The sequence below is a fragment of the Dreissena polymorpha genome, chromosome 3 (genome assembly GCF_020536995.1).
Source record: "Dreissena polymorpha isolate Duluth1 chromosome 3, UMN_Dpol_1.0, whole genome shotgun sequence".
Classification (NCBI taxonomy): Eukaryota; Metazoa; Mollusca; class Bivalvia; order Myida; family Dreissenidae; genus Dreissena; species Dreissena polymorpha.
This window is the reverse complement of record NC_068357.1, coordinates 108895736-108914236: the sequence shown is the minus strand read 5'-3', so window position 1 is coordinate 108914236 and position 18501 is coordinate 108895736. Positions and strand designations below refer to the sequence as shown.

Below are 18501 nucleotides of genomic sequence, written 5' to 3'. Positions count from 1 at the left end.
ACGGGTAAATCGGTACATTAAACACGCTCTCAAACGCTTGCGCGCTTACCGAAATCGAAGCCGTTATTACGTGCAATGGTGGTATTTGCAATAAATTAACACTTCACCGGTATTTACCCGTGTTATTAACAAAATTATTACCGAAACATTCCCCCCTACCCGTGTATTTGACACGAAATAGCGCTTTATAACTGGGAATTCGGTGAAGTTTTACGCGCTTTCTGACGCCGGGTGGGTACCTTAATCCCACATGTTATTGCGTATAAAAGTGATATTAATCATATTAAACATTGCTTATGGGACATTTATCAATCACTATAATTTAAAGCGCAAAAACAACACAGTTAGTTTGGACATTGTCTGATATAAAATTAGCGTTGTACGAAATGGAATACGGTCAGGCTATTATAAATTAATAAGGCTACCAATATCAGACGCTCGCGCAGGTACCGACTTCCCCGAAGTTACCGCATTTATTTGTTAACTAATATCAGTAATAATAACTCTTTTACAATAGCATTTATCGATACGTCTTTATAAAAATTATAACAAAATGGTTTTCACTTGTTTCTGACACCCACAGAAACGCGATTTTTAACGGGGATTTCGTAAAGTTACACGAATTGGGTACCAAAATTCTCAATTATTTTACATGCACACGTGACATAATACATACATAATAATGCTTAGTTATTGCTTATATGACATTTCAAGTTTGTGAAATAAATTAATGTTCTATACAGGGGATCTCGGTAATTCTTGAAGCTTCCACTCCTTCTTGTCAAGACCGCATTGCCGCGTTGGAAATGGTATAAATTTAATTCATCTAACTTATCTTTCTGGATACCAAATGTCAGAGTTGCATTAACCCTTTTTACACCGTTTTTGCCATATTTCATTTCCGTTTTTTAATCCGAAGAAAATAAACGAAACTCGTTTAAAAAATGAGATCTAGGCATTCGACCCCCTAGTGTGGATTAAAAGCGTTTATTTGGTGACACCACATGAGTGCAAATGTGTAGATACCGTTAATAAGATAATATATCACATGTCACCTTCAAATAAGATGTATGATGTCAATTAAGTGCATTACTATCAGAGTAATAAAACACAGCATGAATTAGGCTTCATGCTGGGTTTTATTTCTCTTTAAGTAATGCAGATGAACCTCGCTTCTGACCTAGTAACTGATAAAACTATTTTTTTTTAAAGTGAAATATTATGTGATAATCAGATCGATAACATAAACTATTTAAATCTGCTAGTATATCCGATAAAAATATATTAAAATTGTCTTTTACAGTGTTGACGTTCAGTTGTTCGTGGTGACGACCGCATGTATTTATACATCTCTTACACTTCTCAAGATCTCTTTTCGGCTTTGGAAACGATATAAATTAAATGCCACCAACTAATCTTTCAGGATATCGATTGTCCGAGTTACATAATCCCCATTGACACCGTTTAACCATTTTTAATCTTTTTTTAAAGAGGAAAACAAAAGAAACTCGTTGGAATAAAAGTGAACCTAAACAAGTAGCTTGTCTAGAAAATGGCGGACAGGTCGTTGCTAACGAGAGCGCCCGATTAATCGATCGCTGATTGGTGGATCAATTCTAGTGGGCGGAGCGATCATAGATAAGGCGTCATGTCAATTGCAACGCCTAAGGACATAATTTCAATGTCGGGCAGATAAATGCTGCAATCGTCCAACTGACAACGGGTCGATATGAGCATCTCTGCTCGAGACAAACGTTCAGGCAAGCGGAAATCTAAATACTGGCTCAATGGGAATGGGTTGGCAAAGCTCGTGTGAATATCATTTCCAAAACAGTAGTTTCTAAATAATGACTTCATTTATATCATGAACTAATATTCTATATAGTATATAGTATTCCTAACATATAATGTACATTTTCAACAATATTTGTCTATAGTATCAATTGATATATTTACTTTATGATAATTATTATGAATGCATTTATACAGCATCATTTTAGGTTTTAAAGAATATTATAACACCAAGCATTTTCACTTATGTCTTACTGTTACTGACATCTAATTGGTGGGATGCTTCATAAGGTGTTAGACGTTATTTTATACGAAATAAATCTCATTTGATTTAAGGGACCTCCAAACAGAATACATAGATTTGCGAACCTCTGATTGGATATGAAAACTGCACATAATTAACAAAACCTTATAGTATGAACCACAACAGGAACCCCATAAAATGGCAAAAATCTGTCAAAATAAATGTAATTTTATAGATAGCATTTCAGTATTTTGTTTATTTTATACCTATTTAATACAGCTCGATTACATAGAAAGCCTTTTGCTCATTTGACACTCTCTGAGTCCGTTTCCCGGGACTTGACCCTGTACTTTGTGTCTAAGGGGGAAAATTTAAAGAACGGAGAGCTCCCACGGTGGGGATCGAACCCGTGACCTCCGGATCGTTAGGCGTACACCATATCAACTACACCAATACGACTGTTTAATTTGTTTACAGGAAGATTCTTATGCTTAATTAATTTAAGAAACCAATAATTAGTATATAAGTTTGGATAAGCATACGCGACAAAGTCGTGTTATTTGACAATACGCGGCCGACAGTGCGGCATCTTCCCTGGAGTGCTATAATATAATACGATTATGAAACTAAGTTGTGCTATATATCTCTCGCTTGTATTGATACTTTAACGCATACGAAAGTTACAATAAAATTGCTTTGCTTAAAATCCGATCATTCAGGAGTGAAATCGCAATTAAATTATACCGTTTTATCCTTTATAGAAATGTAAAAGATAAATTTGTATTTACGCTGACTGATTTGTGAATATTACTTGTCCAAGTGTGAGGTCATGTCACCTTTAACCCTTTGCATGCTGGGAAATTTGTCGTCTGCTAAAATGTCGTCGGTTGAATTTATAAAATTAGCATTTTCTTCGATTTTCTTCAAAGAATACTATCAGAATAGCAAACAGTTTGGTTCCTGATGAGACGCCACGTTCTGTGGCGTCTCATCTGGATCCAAACTGTTTGCAAAGGCCTTCAAATTCGGTTCCAGCGCTGAAAGGATTAAAACGGTTGTAAAGCTTTTCATCAACTAACCTAAGTCTCATTAACTTGTTGTTTGGCATTTTGTGTTTCCTGTGTCTAAAATTATGCCAATTGGTCACCTGCTTCAAATATAGATCTTGTTTTGATAATGGGAATCATATTTTTCTTATACAACTATACTTTTACTTTGTGTTTATAAAAGGACGGTCACTATACTGAATAAATTAATCCTGCCAAAAAATAAAACCAGAATCCCACAATGCGCATTTCTCAATAAAGCTTCAAGAACAATTACAAAGGAAAGAATATCCTTCCGCTTCAAAACGTTACACACACCAAGAGAAAGCATCCCTTTCAAAACACGAACACCAAAAAGCCAGCAAAACCAATAATAGGTTTATTATAGGAAGGTTTTTGTGCGAATGCAGACTTTACATTGCGTATTGCATCAATTTAATAGCCAGACAGAGAAACATTCAACCGAAGGGCCAGTCAGAATTAAATCATATGCACATCCTCTTATTGAACTAGTGTCGTGTGGATAGGAAATCAATTCAAACGACTAAAGGATAGGGTTTTAGATTGTTAGTATCCAAAACAATATGAAGTCCTCAATAATGCTGTGACGGTTCAACCTGTAATCATTGCGGTGTTTGATTGAAAGGAGATTACGGTATCTCAGGTTCTAATGACGTTTCACGATATGGTTTTACTTGATCGGTATTTATTGTAGAGATTCAACAAAATGCAATTTGCTTCGACGCATGAATCATAATGATGCTCTGTGTCCGCAACTTTGATAAAAAGTGTCATTTCCGATACATTTATTTAGAAATGTTCTTCTTTTGGTCATGAAGCATTTAAATCTTAAAACATAACACTTCAGTCTGATGATCAAAATCAATCAATTTATCATTTGCAAATTAAAAATCTCGGTAGCTTGAGGAAAATTATATCGCATTTTTTTTTGTTTTACATTTATAATATATTGTCTCGAATCATGCTTAAAACCCGAAGCTCGATCGCCGACGCGTTATACTTGAAGCAATTAGTTATCAAATTGGATATACACGAATCGCGCTCTGTGAAAATGGGGTTTATTGCATGTGCTTAAAGCGTCGTCCCAGATTTGCCTGTGGAGTCCGCAAAGGCTTAACAGGGACGACATTTTCCGTCTTCCCTGATTAGCCTGTGCGGACTGCTCGGGCTAATCTGGGACGACACTTTACGCACATGCATAAAACCCCATTTTCAAAGAGCACGGCTCAAATGTAAATAAAATGTTAACATGCGCAAGGCATTTTTACGCTGCTCGTAAGTTGTCTTTTTTCAAAATAGTTTTTTGGGCGGAATGGGAAAGGCCATTTAGCAAATGTAAAATTATATTGCAAAACAAGGCAAACATAAAATCGTCACGATTACAAAGACGCGCATTTATTAAAAAAAAAAATTTATATCGTCTTTATGTTTATCTCGTGGTGTCGTGCAAAGTGTTTCTTGTTTATGTTGACAGGACTGACACATCTGAATTAACATGACTTAAGCGTAGCAATTAAATACTTGTTTATTTAAATGCTTGTTGTTGCATTTCATTAACAGCAACTTTGACATGAGTGTTTCATATCAAGTAAGTTGGTAAATAAGCATTTGACAAGCAAACTTTAGTTTTTTGCAAACGAAATTGCACGATTTACATATTGTGTCAATGTTGTTTGACATCTAAAAACTTCATTTCTATATTTGTATTGAAAACTTAGATATGTACTGCGGTTGGGTAGATTATGTGTGCATGGAGCTTTCGTTTATTTTCAGAAATTTTCAGACTAATAATTTAACGACAAAGATGATGATTCAGGCGTCGTTAAACAACATTGAGTTTTTTCGTAAGGGTCGCTTTAGTTAAGAGTCTAATTAGCTTATATATATATATATTTATATATATATATAGAGTCTAATTAGCTTATATATATATATATATATAAGCTAATTAGACTCTATTTATATATATAAATATATATATATATAAGCTAATTAGACTCTTAACTAAAGCGACCCTTACGAAAAAACTCAATGTTGTTTAACGACGCCTGAATCATCATCTTTGTCGTTAAATTATTAGTCTTCCTCTTCTGGTTCTTTATCAACAGTAGTGATAGGATAAACATGATGTGCCTATGTTCTATTGTATAAAATGAAAATAGTCTGGTAAAAAACCATGTGCCGAATGTTTGTAATATGTTTTGTCAAATTAGTGGTCATCCACTAGAAAGATAATGACCAGAATATATTATTTCTACTTGAGGCAGTTTATATCAACAAACGGGATACTTCATAACTTTGTGACAGTAAACAACCTCCGTTTAATATTTATAGCAGGATATTTACATTACTTTGTATGAGAGTCATGTGATTTATTACTCTGACTTGTTGGACGAGAATATAAAGAGCACCATTGTTAATGACCACGGTAAACAGTACGCCTTGCGGTCAACTTTACCGACAATGGATTATGTTGGCATACTTATAATAATTGTCACGTTATTTGCTGGAGGTAAGTTATAAATGTATTTGTTGTTGTGTTTTGTTTGTAATAAATGTGTTTTTTTATTACAACGAGGATGCTTAGAGTATTTAAGTATTTCAGACTCAAGGTTATTGGCTTGTATAAACGATCCTAATTTTGAATAAAAATTGAAATTAATTTATTTTAGGAGAAAAAAACAATACGGACTATGTCTATCATTAAAAAATAGTAACAGGCGTTGTGCCGTGTTTTCTTTCTAATTACATTATATAATTTCGCTTCGCATATAAGTACGTATAAGTCCCACATTTAAATCAATTTACCAATTAATGGTTTTCTTAACCCATTTATGCATAGCGTCTAGAAAAAAGGCCTTGGCAAACAGCGTAGATGAAGATTAGACGCCGCATGATGCGGCGTCTCATCAAGGTCTGCGCTGTTTGCTTAAATGAATTTCTGTAAGAAATATTCTAAATATAGAAATAAATATACTAGACATTCCTAATTTTGGAAATAAATTGATCAAATTTAGAAGGATGGGAGAGTCCACTCGGCATAAATGGGTTAAATACCGTTGTGTTTGTCCTACCTGCCAACATGTTATTTACGACGCTTTGTATTTATCAATTGCTCTTAATGAATATTAATACAAATATTTTATTAAAAGAACAAAAGATCGTCGAAAAACGGATCTATGTTTTTTGTCTATCCCCTATTTCATTATTCCGCTTTATAAATGTCATACAAATTAATCACACACTGATTTTCTTTTGTTAAAGGTCAGTGCAAAATGAGTGCATGTATACTTTGTTGTCAAAAACTTCGTACAGTTTTTTCATAGATCAATACTTATTTTGTTGTCTTTACAGGTAAATGTGGGATTAATAACGGACTACATCCACGTGTGTCGGCCGGAAACCTGCTGCAAACTGGTATGAGTTTGTTCACGGGGTAACACGTGTAAATATTACTAATTTATGTAATGCGCTGGATGTAAAGTTTAACCCATTTATGCCTAGTGGACTCTCCCATCTTCCTAAATTGGATCAATTCATTTCCAAAATAAGGGATGTCTGGTATATTTATTTCTATTTTTTGAATATTTCTTACAGAAATTCCTTTAAGCAAACAGCGTAGACCCAGATGAGACGCCGCATCATGCGGCGTCTAATCTTCATCTACGCTGTTTGCCAAGGCCTTTTTTCTAGACGCTAGGCATAAATGGGTTAATAGTAACGTTCGTACTATCAACTCATGTAAAGTAACCCGATGACAAAGTGAGATTAATAATGGTAATTTGTTCAAAATGGCGCTGAATAGCCATGTAACAAAGAAATGAACAAGAACAACCAGATTTCCGATCAATACATTTCATGTCTAAGCTAACACATGATAAAATCGTTGGACAAATCATCAAATGCCAACACAGGATACGGTTACAGACAATACAAATAAACAATATTAAGCTGAAATACATGTAAATATACATAAATTGAACTGATGTAGATAAATGTAGCACATTTTTTCCATAAACTCCTTCCTAAGAGTATCAATCATCTTGACAATAGACAATCAAAGCGCTAATGGCAAGGCAGTTGTGCCCTATTGCATAACCTACCACGCAATTCATTTTTTAAATTTAGTTATCATTTTTAAAATCGCAAGTTTAAAATCAACACAACCCATTCAACGTTATTGAGAGTGTGTCTAAACGCAAATGTCGAGATGTATGTGCACTGTTTAGCAACTTCTTGATGTTATGGAGACAAAATTACAAAAACAGTTCCCATTTTACACTTTCTAAAAGCAAAGAAAATATGATGACAAATTTAAAATGAGAATTTTTTATATTAAATAAAAAATATGTGCAATCACCATTTAATTGTTATCGTTGGAATATACATATTTTACTACGGAAAAGTGTGCAATCACCATTTAATGATTATCATTTGAACATACGTATTCCTCTACGACTAGAATTCCATTATGGAAATTCCATTTACATAACTTGTCTTGTTTTAATACAATATAAACTCAAAGTACTGAAAGTACTGGTTTGGCGATTTTGCTCAAAGTTTGTGGTCGTAAAAACACTATACACCGTAATGCCAACCAATCACCTTTGTTTAATAAAACAGATTGAATAAAGGAAGGGTGACAGGCTGTCAACATAATATATGATTTAGCTATTGGGGTTAAAAGTAAATGCTGCTTTTTAAAACAAGTCATTGTCGTATGTGCCAATTTATAACTGCGAAACGTTTGTTAATACAATTTTGATTATTATCATTTAAACTGGTGACCTAGGTTTTTACCCTGACTTAGTGTTTTATCATGCCACGACAGCGCATTTACGTTGGAGACGCTGACATGATATTTTAAAGTGTTATCGGATACCCATCCGATAACAGTTTTAAGCTCCGCCCATCAATATCCGTTTTAAAACTCCGCCCATATTTGGTTTACTCAATGATTTTTTTAGCGTTCCATGTTTTAGCCCCGCCCATTCTGAGAACTACTTTTTTGTAGGCGCGGTATGTCGCTTCTTTGATTTAAATGGAAACAAACAGCGATTCATATTTTATTCAGAAGTTAGAACATTAATAAACCATAAGTTGTTTTTTTTAAACAAAACTAACACTTTATTAAGTATATATCTATAGGGAAATATAAATTAAATGAGCATTAATCAATGGAAAAAAAATAAACAAATACAAAGGTGCACCGCTACCATTCATTGGCTGCAGATGAACACAATTTAAAACAGTAATGATAAACATTTAAAACGTAACACAGATATACTTAACACGTTTTAAATTAAATATCACAGATTTGATCAGTTAAAGAAGAATTTATGACAAATATTCACTAAACATCTCGTCTAAGATTATATATATAAAAAAAATTACTAATTCTTTACAAATGCTTTCCTTTTTTGTGTCATTCATATAAAAAGCAAGGCAAACAGGTGAATAGCATACACAATGAATTAACATTGACAAAGTAAAATAATTAATACTTGATTGAGATGCTTTGCTAATGCCTGCCATGCCTAATAATACATGGCAATTTCAATTTTTAAGTGTCTGAAATCAAACTTTCACAAAAAAAAATGATTCTATCTCCACAACCAAACAGGAAATTTGTGTGGTCAACCTGAAAATAAAATAAAGATTCCTTTAGAAAAAAAAACATCATCAAACATTCATTGCATAACTGCTTTAACCCTTTCAGTGCTGGAACCGAATTTTGAAGGCTTTCGCAAACAGTTTGGATCCAGATGAGACGCCACAAAACGTGGCGTCTCATCTGGATCAAAACTGTTTGCTATTCTGATAGTAATCTTTGAAAAAAATGAAGAAAATGCTTATTTTACAAATTCAGCAGACGACATTTTAGCAGACGACAAATTTCCCAGCATGCAAAGGTTTAAAAATCAGAATCCAGATATATAATTTGTATTAAAATTGAAACTTTATAAATATAGTGACATATAGATTTATAACATGTTCAGATAAAACAATTACATAAATACTCTCAAAAATAAATTTGTCGACAAAAAAGTATTACCTTTCCGGCAAATTAATTAGATGGGTTGATGTGAAGCTGTGCCGGGATGCAGTTGGGGGGGGGGGAATATCTCGAGTTGGTTGAGAGGCAGAGAAAGACTCGGACAAGTGCAACTGACGAGGGTAGAACTGTGCCGCCAAGAATTTTGGTAGATATCATCACCCATGGAATGTGTGGTCGCAACTTTCTGCCATTAAAAGAAAAACATTTCATATTATAATAAAATAAAACAAATCCAACAGGAGATAACATTTCAAAATAGAGTGTTTTAATAACATTTTTATGGCACAACTTGAACAAATTACAACTTTAATAGACACAATATTATTAATACAAAATGATATAAAAATAATTAAGAATTTCTTTTAACTTAAAATATTTTTATTATGGACTCGGGGCTTTTTTTGCTTATTAAGGGAATAGGTGTTTGTTTTCCTAATTTGAGAAATTTGCGACTCAAATTTTCACAATTTAAAGAAGTTCGGGACTCAAATTTTCACAATTTAAAAAAAGTTTGCAACTCATTTTTTCACAATGTTGATCTGTGGGCGACACAATTTTGAACAGTTTTCGACACATGTTTTCAAAAAAGTTTCACAGCGCGCAACTCATTTGTTCACAGTTTTCAACAGTGAATTTTTTGTTGAACAGTGCGTGACTCAATTAGTTCACAATTTTGAACAGTGTGCAACTCATTTTTTAAAATTGTGAACAGTGCGCGACTCATTTTTTCACCATGTTGAATAAACAGTGCGCGACTCCTTTTTTTCCAAATTTTGAACAGTGCGCGACTCATTTTTACAAATATTGAACAATGCGCAACTCATGTGTTTTCACAATTTGAAGAGTTTTTGACTTATTTTTTTGTAATTTTGAATGAACAGTGCCCCACAAAATTGTCTCCCATTTTTGAACAGTGCGCAAATGATTGTTCCAAATTTTGTACAGCGCGTGACATGATTTTTTCACAATTTTGAACAGTGCGCAACTCATTTTTCCACAATTTTGAATGAACAGTGCATGACTTATTTATTTGCAAAAATTTGAACAGTGAGCAAATCATTTTACAAATTTTGTACAGCGCGTGACTCATTTTTTCAAAATTTTATTTATGAAAAGTGTGCGACTCATTTTTCCACAATTTTGAAATCATAATGAACAGTGGGCAACTAATGTTTCCCACAAAATTGCACAGTGCGCGACTCATTTTTTCAAATTTTGGTACAGTGCGTGTCTCATTTTTTCACAATTTCGAACAGTGCGCAACTCATTTTTCCACAATTTTGAATAAACAGTTCGCGACAGTAGAACAACTGGCACTGATCATTGGTTCATCAGCATGAGAATGGGTGTTAAAAAATGGCACAAATAATGAAACATGTGTGTTTAAGCATGCATACATAACAATGCAACTTACCAACCACTCGGCCAGGAAACATATGGTGCAGAAGCTGCGGGATTCAGCATGCTATCCCACTGATATTATGCAGATCAGTGGTCAAACTGGCAGTAGCGATGGGCACAAGGGAGGCAACTGCGTACGGCTCATTTATTACTGAAAAATTCCTGCGCGAAATCTCGTTCATAAAAATAGTGCCGATAGGGGGTCGGAATTACGTCGTTTTTAAAGTGGTTTTCGATTGGATATGGTTAAAATAACCACTAATCATGTAAGTTAATACATTTATGTTCGCGGGCAAACCACTTTCGTTTCCACACAGTTGCGTTGAAGATTAAAAGAAAGCCTCAGAAAATTTCCGAGATCGAGAAAAATAGGTAAGATACATTGCCCACGAGAAAAATTGCTTTTATTTTTGTAGGTTAATCATTCTCCTTTCCATTCATGCCACTGATTGCTTTGCAAAATGCCGTGATTCTGCTGGTTGTTGCTAATGTATGGAACCACTATTGACCCGTTTCATGAATGGCAAGATGGCCGCCGTTGTTGAAAATTCATACGACGTAAATATCAATTGTTCTTTTTTTCCTCTGTAAAGTTGCCAAAAAATGTGTTGTACGTGCTAAACATCATTGAAGGATATATTTATGCCGACCTTATATCGTAATGGTAGATTTCATTCGTATATCTGTAAATAGACGTTTCGATAATACAAAATACAGACTTGCACAATTCGGACAGCAAGTATTTCGGATATAGCATTAATTATACAAGATACAAGAATCTTTATTTAACGTCGGATGTGAACAACAATTCGATACAGTCACTGTATTTTAGTTATATTATGTAGATATATTATTTCTTTGATTTCAATTATTCTTTTTGCAGACAAATGTCTGATACTAATAAGTCAGAGTCTCAGGATTGGGAAGAGTTTGACTCGTAGTCTGACAGTGAGCGTTCGGAGTCTGACAGTGAGCGTGTATCACCGCAGCCAGGTCAATTTACAAAGGATCGGGCTGCAATAGCTGAAAAGTTGAAGCTTCCGCATCAGGTACTAGATAAAAAATAATTTGCAATTTTAACCAATAAATACTTTTCTTAGTATATAAATGACATTTCAGCAGAATGACATTTTGAAACATAAACCCCACGTAATTTTATTTTATGGCAATGTATCGGTCATTTTGAAATACATTTATTATCAACATTAATTAATCATCATTATTGTAATTCACTAATGTTTATGCATTTGAAATATATACTGTTATGCTTTTAAGAAGTCAGATATCACAAAATGTAGTTTAAGAAGACATATATCACATAATTGAGTTTAAGAATACTGATATCACAAGATAAGGAAGAGCAGTCTTTTTTTTTAATTCTAAAGCTGTAGCCTAATCTAGTCTACAATCCCTCAGAAATTTTCATAAAAAGGCTACATCCTCTCAAATTTTTCATTATATTCATGCACTTAACCCAAAAAAAGAAACTTACGCCTGGAAATTTCATTCCCCTATGACTAACATAGCGTGAGTTGTATCCCCAAATTTTGGGTTTCACACACTTTAACCTATATAATATGAAGGCTAAGGCCCCTTCCCCCAACAGCCTTAAAAAAGCCTTGAATGGTAAAAACAATGAACCTTTAAGCTATTTTCCGTTTAAGAAAGTCCCTTCTTAAAGAAAATCCAGTTGAAGCAGAAAGTGTTGTCCCTGATAAGCCTGTGTGGACTAAACAGGCTAATCTGGGATGACACTTTAGGCTCATGCATTAAGCCCCGTTTTCCCAGAGTGCGGCTCAAATGTTCATTTACATGTTACAGAGTACCCCAAGAAGCTGCCGTTTGTGAATGCGCCCCGATGGAGAAGATTGAGGCAAAGAAGCTGAAGGCAGCGGGAGGAAAAGAGAAGAAATCAGGAAGAAATCGCCATAGGCGATAACTGAATATAAGATTTTTTAAACCATTGGATAGGTTTGTTAGTCACCTATCTTAGGAAAAATACTTACAGATACACTGAAGTTCAAATAACTAGTGTTAGGTCTTATTTAAATAAGAAGAATTTTGGTTTTTGAACCTATTTAATGAAGCAAATGATTTTACTTTTGTTAAACATGTGTGACAGTGAACTATTGTCTTCATGTTAACCTTATTTAAGTATTGGCTGTTGTTCTTGTGGTGTATTTATAATTTGAGGACTTATTTTACCTAATGGACAATTTACTTTAATTTAGTGAACAACATATAAAACTTGTCAAAACTATTGAAAGCCCCCATAAGAATTTCACCGTTTTGTAGTGACCACTATGTCTGCTCATGACACTGTCGGTCTGACATGTGAGAGTGCAGTTGAAGTAAATTGATTCATCAATCATCACTTATGAAAAATTTCAATCTTTGGGATTTGTTTTTGCCTATATGCTACCTTTGACTGACAAAAAAAAACACATCAACAATGTTGTTTGTTTTTTTATTTGAACAACTCGTCTTCGTGATTGGGAGGCATGTGTCATTTTAATTCATCATTATGTAATGTGGTGTAATTGGGCATTTCACAAGTATTTATATATTGTGTATGCACAACAAATATAAATTGTGTCAACAAATTATGTGTTAGTTCCACATTAGTTATCATTGAAAATAAAACCTTAAAAAAGCTGCAGAATTGTTGTTGATAGCAGTAAAGACAAAGGCTATTCACGCACATAAATATATATTTGTATGCCCCCTTTTATTCTGCCATAAACTGTGCAGTAAAAAGTGCAAACCAATAAAAAATATTTGTTATTAATATGTTTTAATGTGTTTTATGTCTAAAAAGGCATTCACATAGATAAAAAATAACTTATAAATGGCCAAAATAGCTGGTTAAATGCAAATGTCAGTTGTTTGCTGGCAATGAACCAGATTTTTGGCAGAAAAAACAGCAGAAAAATTCACCTATTTTTTTACGTGTTTTAAAAAAAGCATAAAAATCTATTTTTCATCCAAATAAAAAAAGAAAGACATCATTATGTTTGTTTTAAGTAGTAAAACATCAATGCCAAATATCATTCAAATATTCCCATTTTAAAAAAATCATTACCTCTTGCTACTGGCAGTCAACTTATGTTGGGATTTCCCAATTGTGAAGATATTAACCTCAGCAATCTCCAAACACAAACATGTTCATTTATTGTCACTCAAACAGCAATTAATCCATCATGTCACCCTGACAGTCTCAAAACACGATGCAAAACCAAAGCATTTTCGTTTCGTCTAACACACAGCTGGTAACGTCGCTGAATATTGCACAAAAGCAGCTTCATTATGAAGTTCCAGCGACTCGAAATACACGTTCCCCACCCACTTTGACTTCGCACGTGAAGGCCGATATGGCAAGCCTCGCCTTTTCCTACGCCATATCAGACTCGTCTTATATCACATGATATCAAAAGTCACCAACCATATATTCTCTATATATGTATCTGAGATTTCGTGAAGACAAACGTTATCATAAGGTTTCTATACATCATGTAGATTCAATTATTATTCATATATATATATATATTCAATTTTGTCGACCATATTGCGAACGCAGTTGATTTCTTAAAACGAAAGAACATAAATGCGCTGTATCGGTGTAGATAGTTCAGTATTGAACCGATATTTCGTCGCTGTATACACCTTCCATAGGACTGCGTGTTACTCGGGTGCTAATGCCACAGTGAAAAGACGTTGCCATGGATAGAACGCGCTCATCGGAGCTATTTTGTTTGCGAATGCAGAATCTGGATGCAAAGTGGTTAAATGCAGTAACGGACTACACTTTCCGGTATACGTATATTATGTTACATATGGTTCGAATTGCAGAAGGCAATCGCCCCAAAAATTAAAATATACAATAGGAAAATCGATGAAAAGAAATAATAAATCTTCGATCAAGACTTTTTACTCACTAATTATGTAGTTCTGTAATTCGCCCCAAAATTAAAATATGCAATGGGATAATCGATGAAAAGAAATAATAAATCTTCGATCAAGACTTTTTACTCACGAATTATGTAGTCATAAAGACTTTAGTATTTATGCAATACTGATAACCCTAGCAGTTTCACGGTGTCAACCAGTCCGTGACCTTTACATCGGAATAGAACACACATGCAGGTTTGATATATAGTTGTTTTTGATATGCAGTTTTAGCGATTATAAAGTGGAAGTGGGTTTTGGTGTTCAATTGTTCACCTTTTGTTCGTTGTCTAGTCGTCTATATTATTAACCTTAGTTAACCAGGTCTATTTTATTTAACCATAACATTATATTTAACGTGTTTAGTGTGAATGAAGAAGCATGGATAGTAAAAATTAAGTGTTTCGTGTCAAAAAAAATGTAAAATATAAAACACAATATTATTGTAAATATCGTAATTTACATAAGAAACCGGTGTTAAATCGCTGAACTATGATGACAAAAATGAAAACAGTGGCTAACAAACATCATCAATCTTTATTCTTGCATGAACCATATTATCAACACCACAATGTGGTTTGTCGTTGTTTAAAACGACATTGATCAATAAGTGGCAATTAATCAACTGCAGACTTCAAAAGGCGCATCGTAAGGTTATGTTCAATTAATGTGGTTTGTTGTTGTTTTAAACGACATTGATAAATAAGTGGCAATTAATCAACTGCAGACTTCAAAAGGCGCATCGTAAGGTTATGTTCAATTAATTGACTAAATATTTAAAACTCGCCCGTAAGCTTATGTAATAAAAACCTAAGTAATTAATCTTTTATTTATCGAACATGCTTTTTAAGGCTTATGTTTATAACAATAATAATTATAATTAATTGTAACCATCATCATTGTTTTTTTACATGGTCCAGGAGTTATTGATAAAGTTTCTTATTCTGATGATACTTTTTTTTAGCAAATATTTAAAGTTTAAACGTTAGTGTTATTTAACCGATTGTAAGAATAAAGTAATACAAAGGCGATGTTCATAAACCGGTTGGGATCGAAAACAGATTAATTGACACTGACAGAGTAAATACGCAATAGGGTGAACACCATCTTTGAAAAGCGCACGTCTGGTCAAATAAACAGTTAATTGATTTAATTGTTTTAAGAGCTGGTTTTGTGGCCAGACAGTCTAGGGATTTAACAATTAAGTCCTACAACCATGGTCGGTTGGCAAGTTCGTTGAGAATCTATGGATATTAGTCTTGTCTTAATCTCCAACCACCCTAAATGCGTTTGTCTGAAAATAAATGTGTGTTTTTAACTTCCAGAAAAAATTTCCACATTTCTACGAACATGTCGGGCCACGGAGCGGGACGTGGGTCCGTGCCCATGTGTGTCGGGTTTAGCCGTGTGTCGAGTGACCAAGTGCTGCCGGACGAGATTTGATATATGTGAGTAGATGAGGATTAGTGGCCGAGATTTGATAGAGGTAAGTAGATGGGGCAAAGCGGCCGAGATTGAATTTAGAAGAGTACAAAATGTATATGGAGCATAGGGGCCGAGATTTAATATAGGTGAGTGGCATAGCGGCCGAGATTTAGTTCAGAAGGTTAGATAGAGCATAGTTGCCGAGATTTGAAATAGGAGAGTAGATGGGGCATAGTGGCTGAGAATTAATTAAGGTGAGTACATGAGACATAGTGGCCGAGATTTGATAATAGGTGAGTAGATGGAGCATAGTGGCCGAGATTTGATAATAGGTGAGTATATGGAGAATAGTGGCCGAGATTTGATAAAGGTGAGCAGATGGAGCATAGTAGCCGAAATTTGAAAAAAGGGGAGAAGATGGAGAATAGTGGCCGATATTTGTTATAGGTGAGTAGATGGAGCATAGTGGTCCAGATTTGATGATAGGTGAGTATATGGAGAATAGTGGCCGAGATTTGATAAAGGTGAGTAATGGAGCATAGTAGCGGAAATTTGAAAATAGGTGAGTAGATGGAGAATAGTGGCCGAGATTTGTTATAGGTGAGTAGATGGAGCATAGTGGCCGAGATTCGATAATAGGTGAGTAGATGGAGAATAGTGGCCGAGATTTGATAATAGGTAGGTGGATGGAGCGTAGTGGCCGAGAATTGATATAGGTGAATTAATGAAGCACAGTGGCCGAGATTTAATATAGGTGAATAGATGCAGCATAGTGGCAGAGATTTGATATAGGGGAATAGATGAAAAAAAAGTGGCAAAGATTTGATATAGGTGAGTAGATGGAGCACAGTGGCCGAGATTTGATATAGGTGAGTAGATGGAGAAAAGTGGCCCAGATTTGATATGGGTGAATAGATGCAGTATAGTGGCCGAGTTTGATATAGGTGAATAGATGGAGAAAAGTAGCGCATAGTTGATATAGGTGAGAAGATGGAGAAAAGTGGCCCAGATTTGATATGGGTTAATAGATGCAGCATAGTGTCCGAGATTTGATATAGGTGAATAGATTCAGCAAAGTGGCAGAGATTTGATAAAGGTAAATAGATTCAGCAAAGTGGCAGAGATTTGATATAGGTGAACAGATTCAGCACAGTTGCCGAGATTTGATATAGGTGAACAGATTCAGCACAGTTGCCGAGATTTGATATAGGTGAACAGATTCAGCACAGTTGCCGAGATTTGATATAGGTGAACAGATTCAGCACAGTGGCCTAGATTTGATATAGGTAAAAAGATTCAGCACAGTGGCCGAGATAAAATAGAGGTGAGTTGATCGGGAATAGTGGTCGAGATTTGATCAAGGTGAGTTGACGGAACATATTGGGTTAAAAGCCAAATTAAATGAAAGTTTTTCTTTTAATTTGGTATTCCCCTTAACGTACTTGTCTCCCTAAAAGTTGTTTTGCGAACTGAGTGGTACATGTAGTATATTTGTTTGTTTTGATATGTTCTGTGTTGAAATATATTTCAGCCACCTTTGTCTATTCATACTTCCTGACTAGGCTGATAGCTAAGTGCATATGCCAGTATAAAACACACGTATTACTTGAATTAGATCTAAAGCACCAAATGTTTCATAAATAAAATCATGGCCAAGTGCCGCGCTGGAAATCGAACGTGCTTTTGTTCGGATGACTACTAAACCGATCCACCAACTTCAAGATGAAGTGTTGTTGATGAGCTAATTCTGCTGCTGCTTGGTGTGGTAGTGGAATTGATGATGATAAAAGTAATAGTGAAAATAAAGCATTTGCATTATAAAACGCGTATTAATTGTAAAACGCGTATAGATATTGGTAGCATCAGTCCCAAAACCACTGGAAAAGTAATCGTTGTTGCTGATGATTTGCGGTTGCTGCTGCTTCTGGTGTTTAGTGTTTATCATTCCTTTCCATTTACTTAAATGAACATTGTCTATCATATCTTATATTTTTTTAAACCACCAGTGCAAGTGCCAGAGAGGATCACCTTTCCGCCAATCAGGTTTGATCCCCGACCCGATCCCGACCCCTTTGAACGAATACGCGAGATTGGACGGCAGCTTCCTGGCGTCGGACGCTAAAGTCGGTCCTTTGGGGGCATTGTCGCACAAAATCGGATGCAGCGCTTCAATAGTGGACAATTATCGTTTACTAAACATGTACACGTGAACGACTATTAAAATATTATAAGTTAATTGTGTGCATCATTTTTGTAAGTGTAATACCGTTATATATACGTTTTCGCTAGCACTTTTATGCAAACTATAATAGTATATTTGTTTTCATAGTGTATTTTAACTGTGATATATTTCAGTTTTTGTTGTATCAGCTACATAAATATTTACCGTTAAAGTAAAACCATGCTTTGAAATTGTGTTATTTTTTTATTTATGTGCATCATACACCTTGTTTTAGTTCTCATGTTAACATCGCAGATTTTTCAATATCTAATTTACCGCCATGCAAATTACAACTTTTTGCTTTGCATTGTTTTCAAAAATATATCATCGAAATAAAATATTAAAACAT

General features: G+C 34.5%; 1 protein-coding gene and 2 long non-coding RNA genes across 3 annotated transcripts; 2 read left to right on the top strand and 1 right to left on the bottom strand.

The window, feature by feature from the left end:
* The first annotated feature begins 5419 nt into the window (after positions 1 to 5419).
* On the top strand, positions 5420 to 18463 carry LOC127870956 (uncharacterized). Its single transcript, XM_052413560.1, has 4 exons — positions 5420 to 5614; positions 6457 to 6519; positions 15832 to 15954; positions 17938 to 18463. The coding sequence occupies exons 1-4, from the start codon at positions 5566 to 5568 to the stop codon at positions 18051 to 18053; spliced, it is 351 nt and encodes a 116-aa protein (XP_052269520.1). The 5' UTR covers positions 5420 to 5565; the 3' UTR covers positions 18054 to 18463.
* Positions 8597 to 10681, bottom strand: LOC127870958 (uncharacterized). Its single transcript, XR_008045017.1, has 3 exons — positions 10575 to 10681; positions 9158 to 9344; positions 8597 to 8743 (listed from the first exon to the last, which is right to left on the bottom strand). It is a non-coding gene; the product is annotated as an uncharacterized LOC127870958 (long non-coding RNA).
* On the top strand, positions 10806 to 13097 carry LOC127870959 (uncharacterized). The gene is made up of 3 exons (XR_008045018.1): positions 10806 to 10933; positions 11445 to 11610; positions 12383 to 13097. It is a non-coding gene; the product is annotated as an uncharacterized LOC127870959 (long non-coding RNA).
* Positions 18464 to 18501: the final 38 nt, after the last annotated feature.

Coding starts and splice junctions, on each gene's coding strand:
- LOC127870956 (XM_052413560.1), top strand. CDS start 5,566: ATGGATTATGTTGGCATACTTATAATAATTGTCACGTTATTTGCTGGA. Junction 5,615..6,456: donor TGTCACGTTATTTGCTGGAG/GTAAGTTATAAA, acceptor TTGTCTTTACAG/GTAAATGTGGGATTAATAAC. Junction 6,520..15,831: donor CGGAAACCTGCTGCAAACTG/GTATGAGTTTGT, acceptor TTTAACTTCCAG/AAAAAATTTCCACATTTCTA.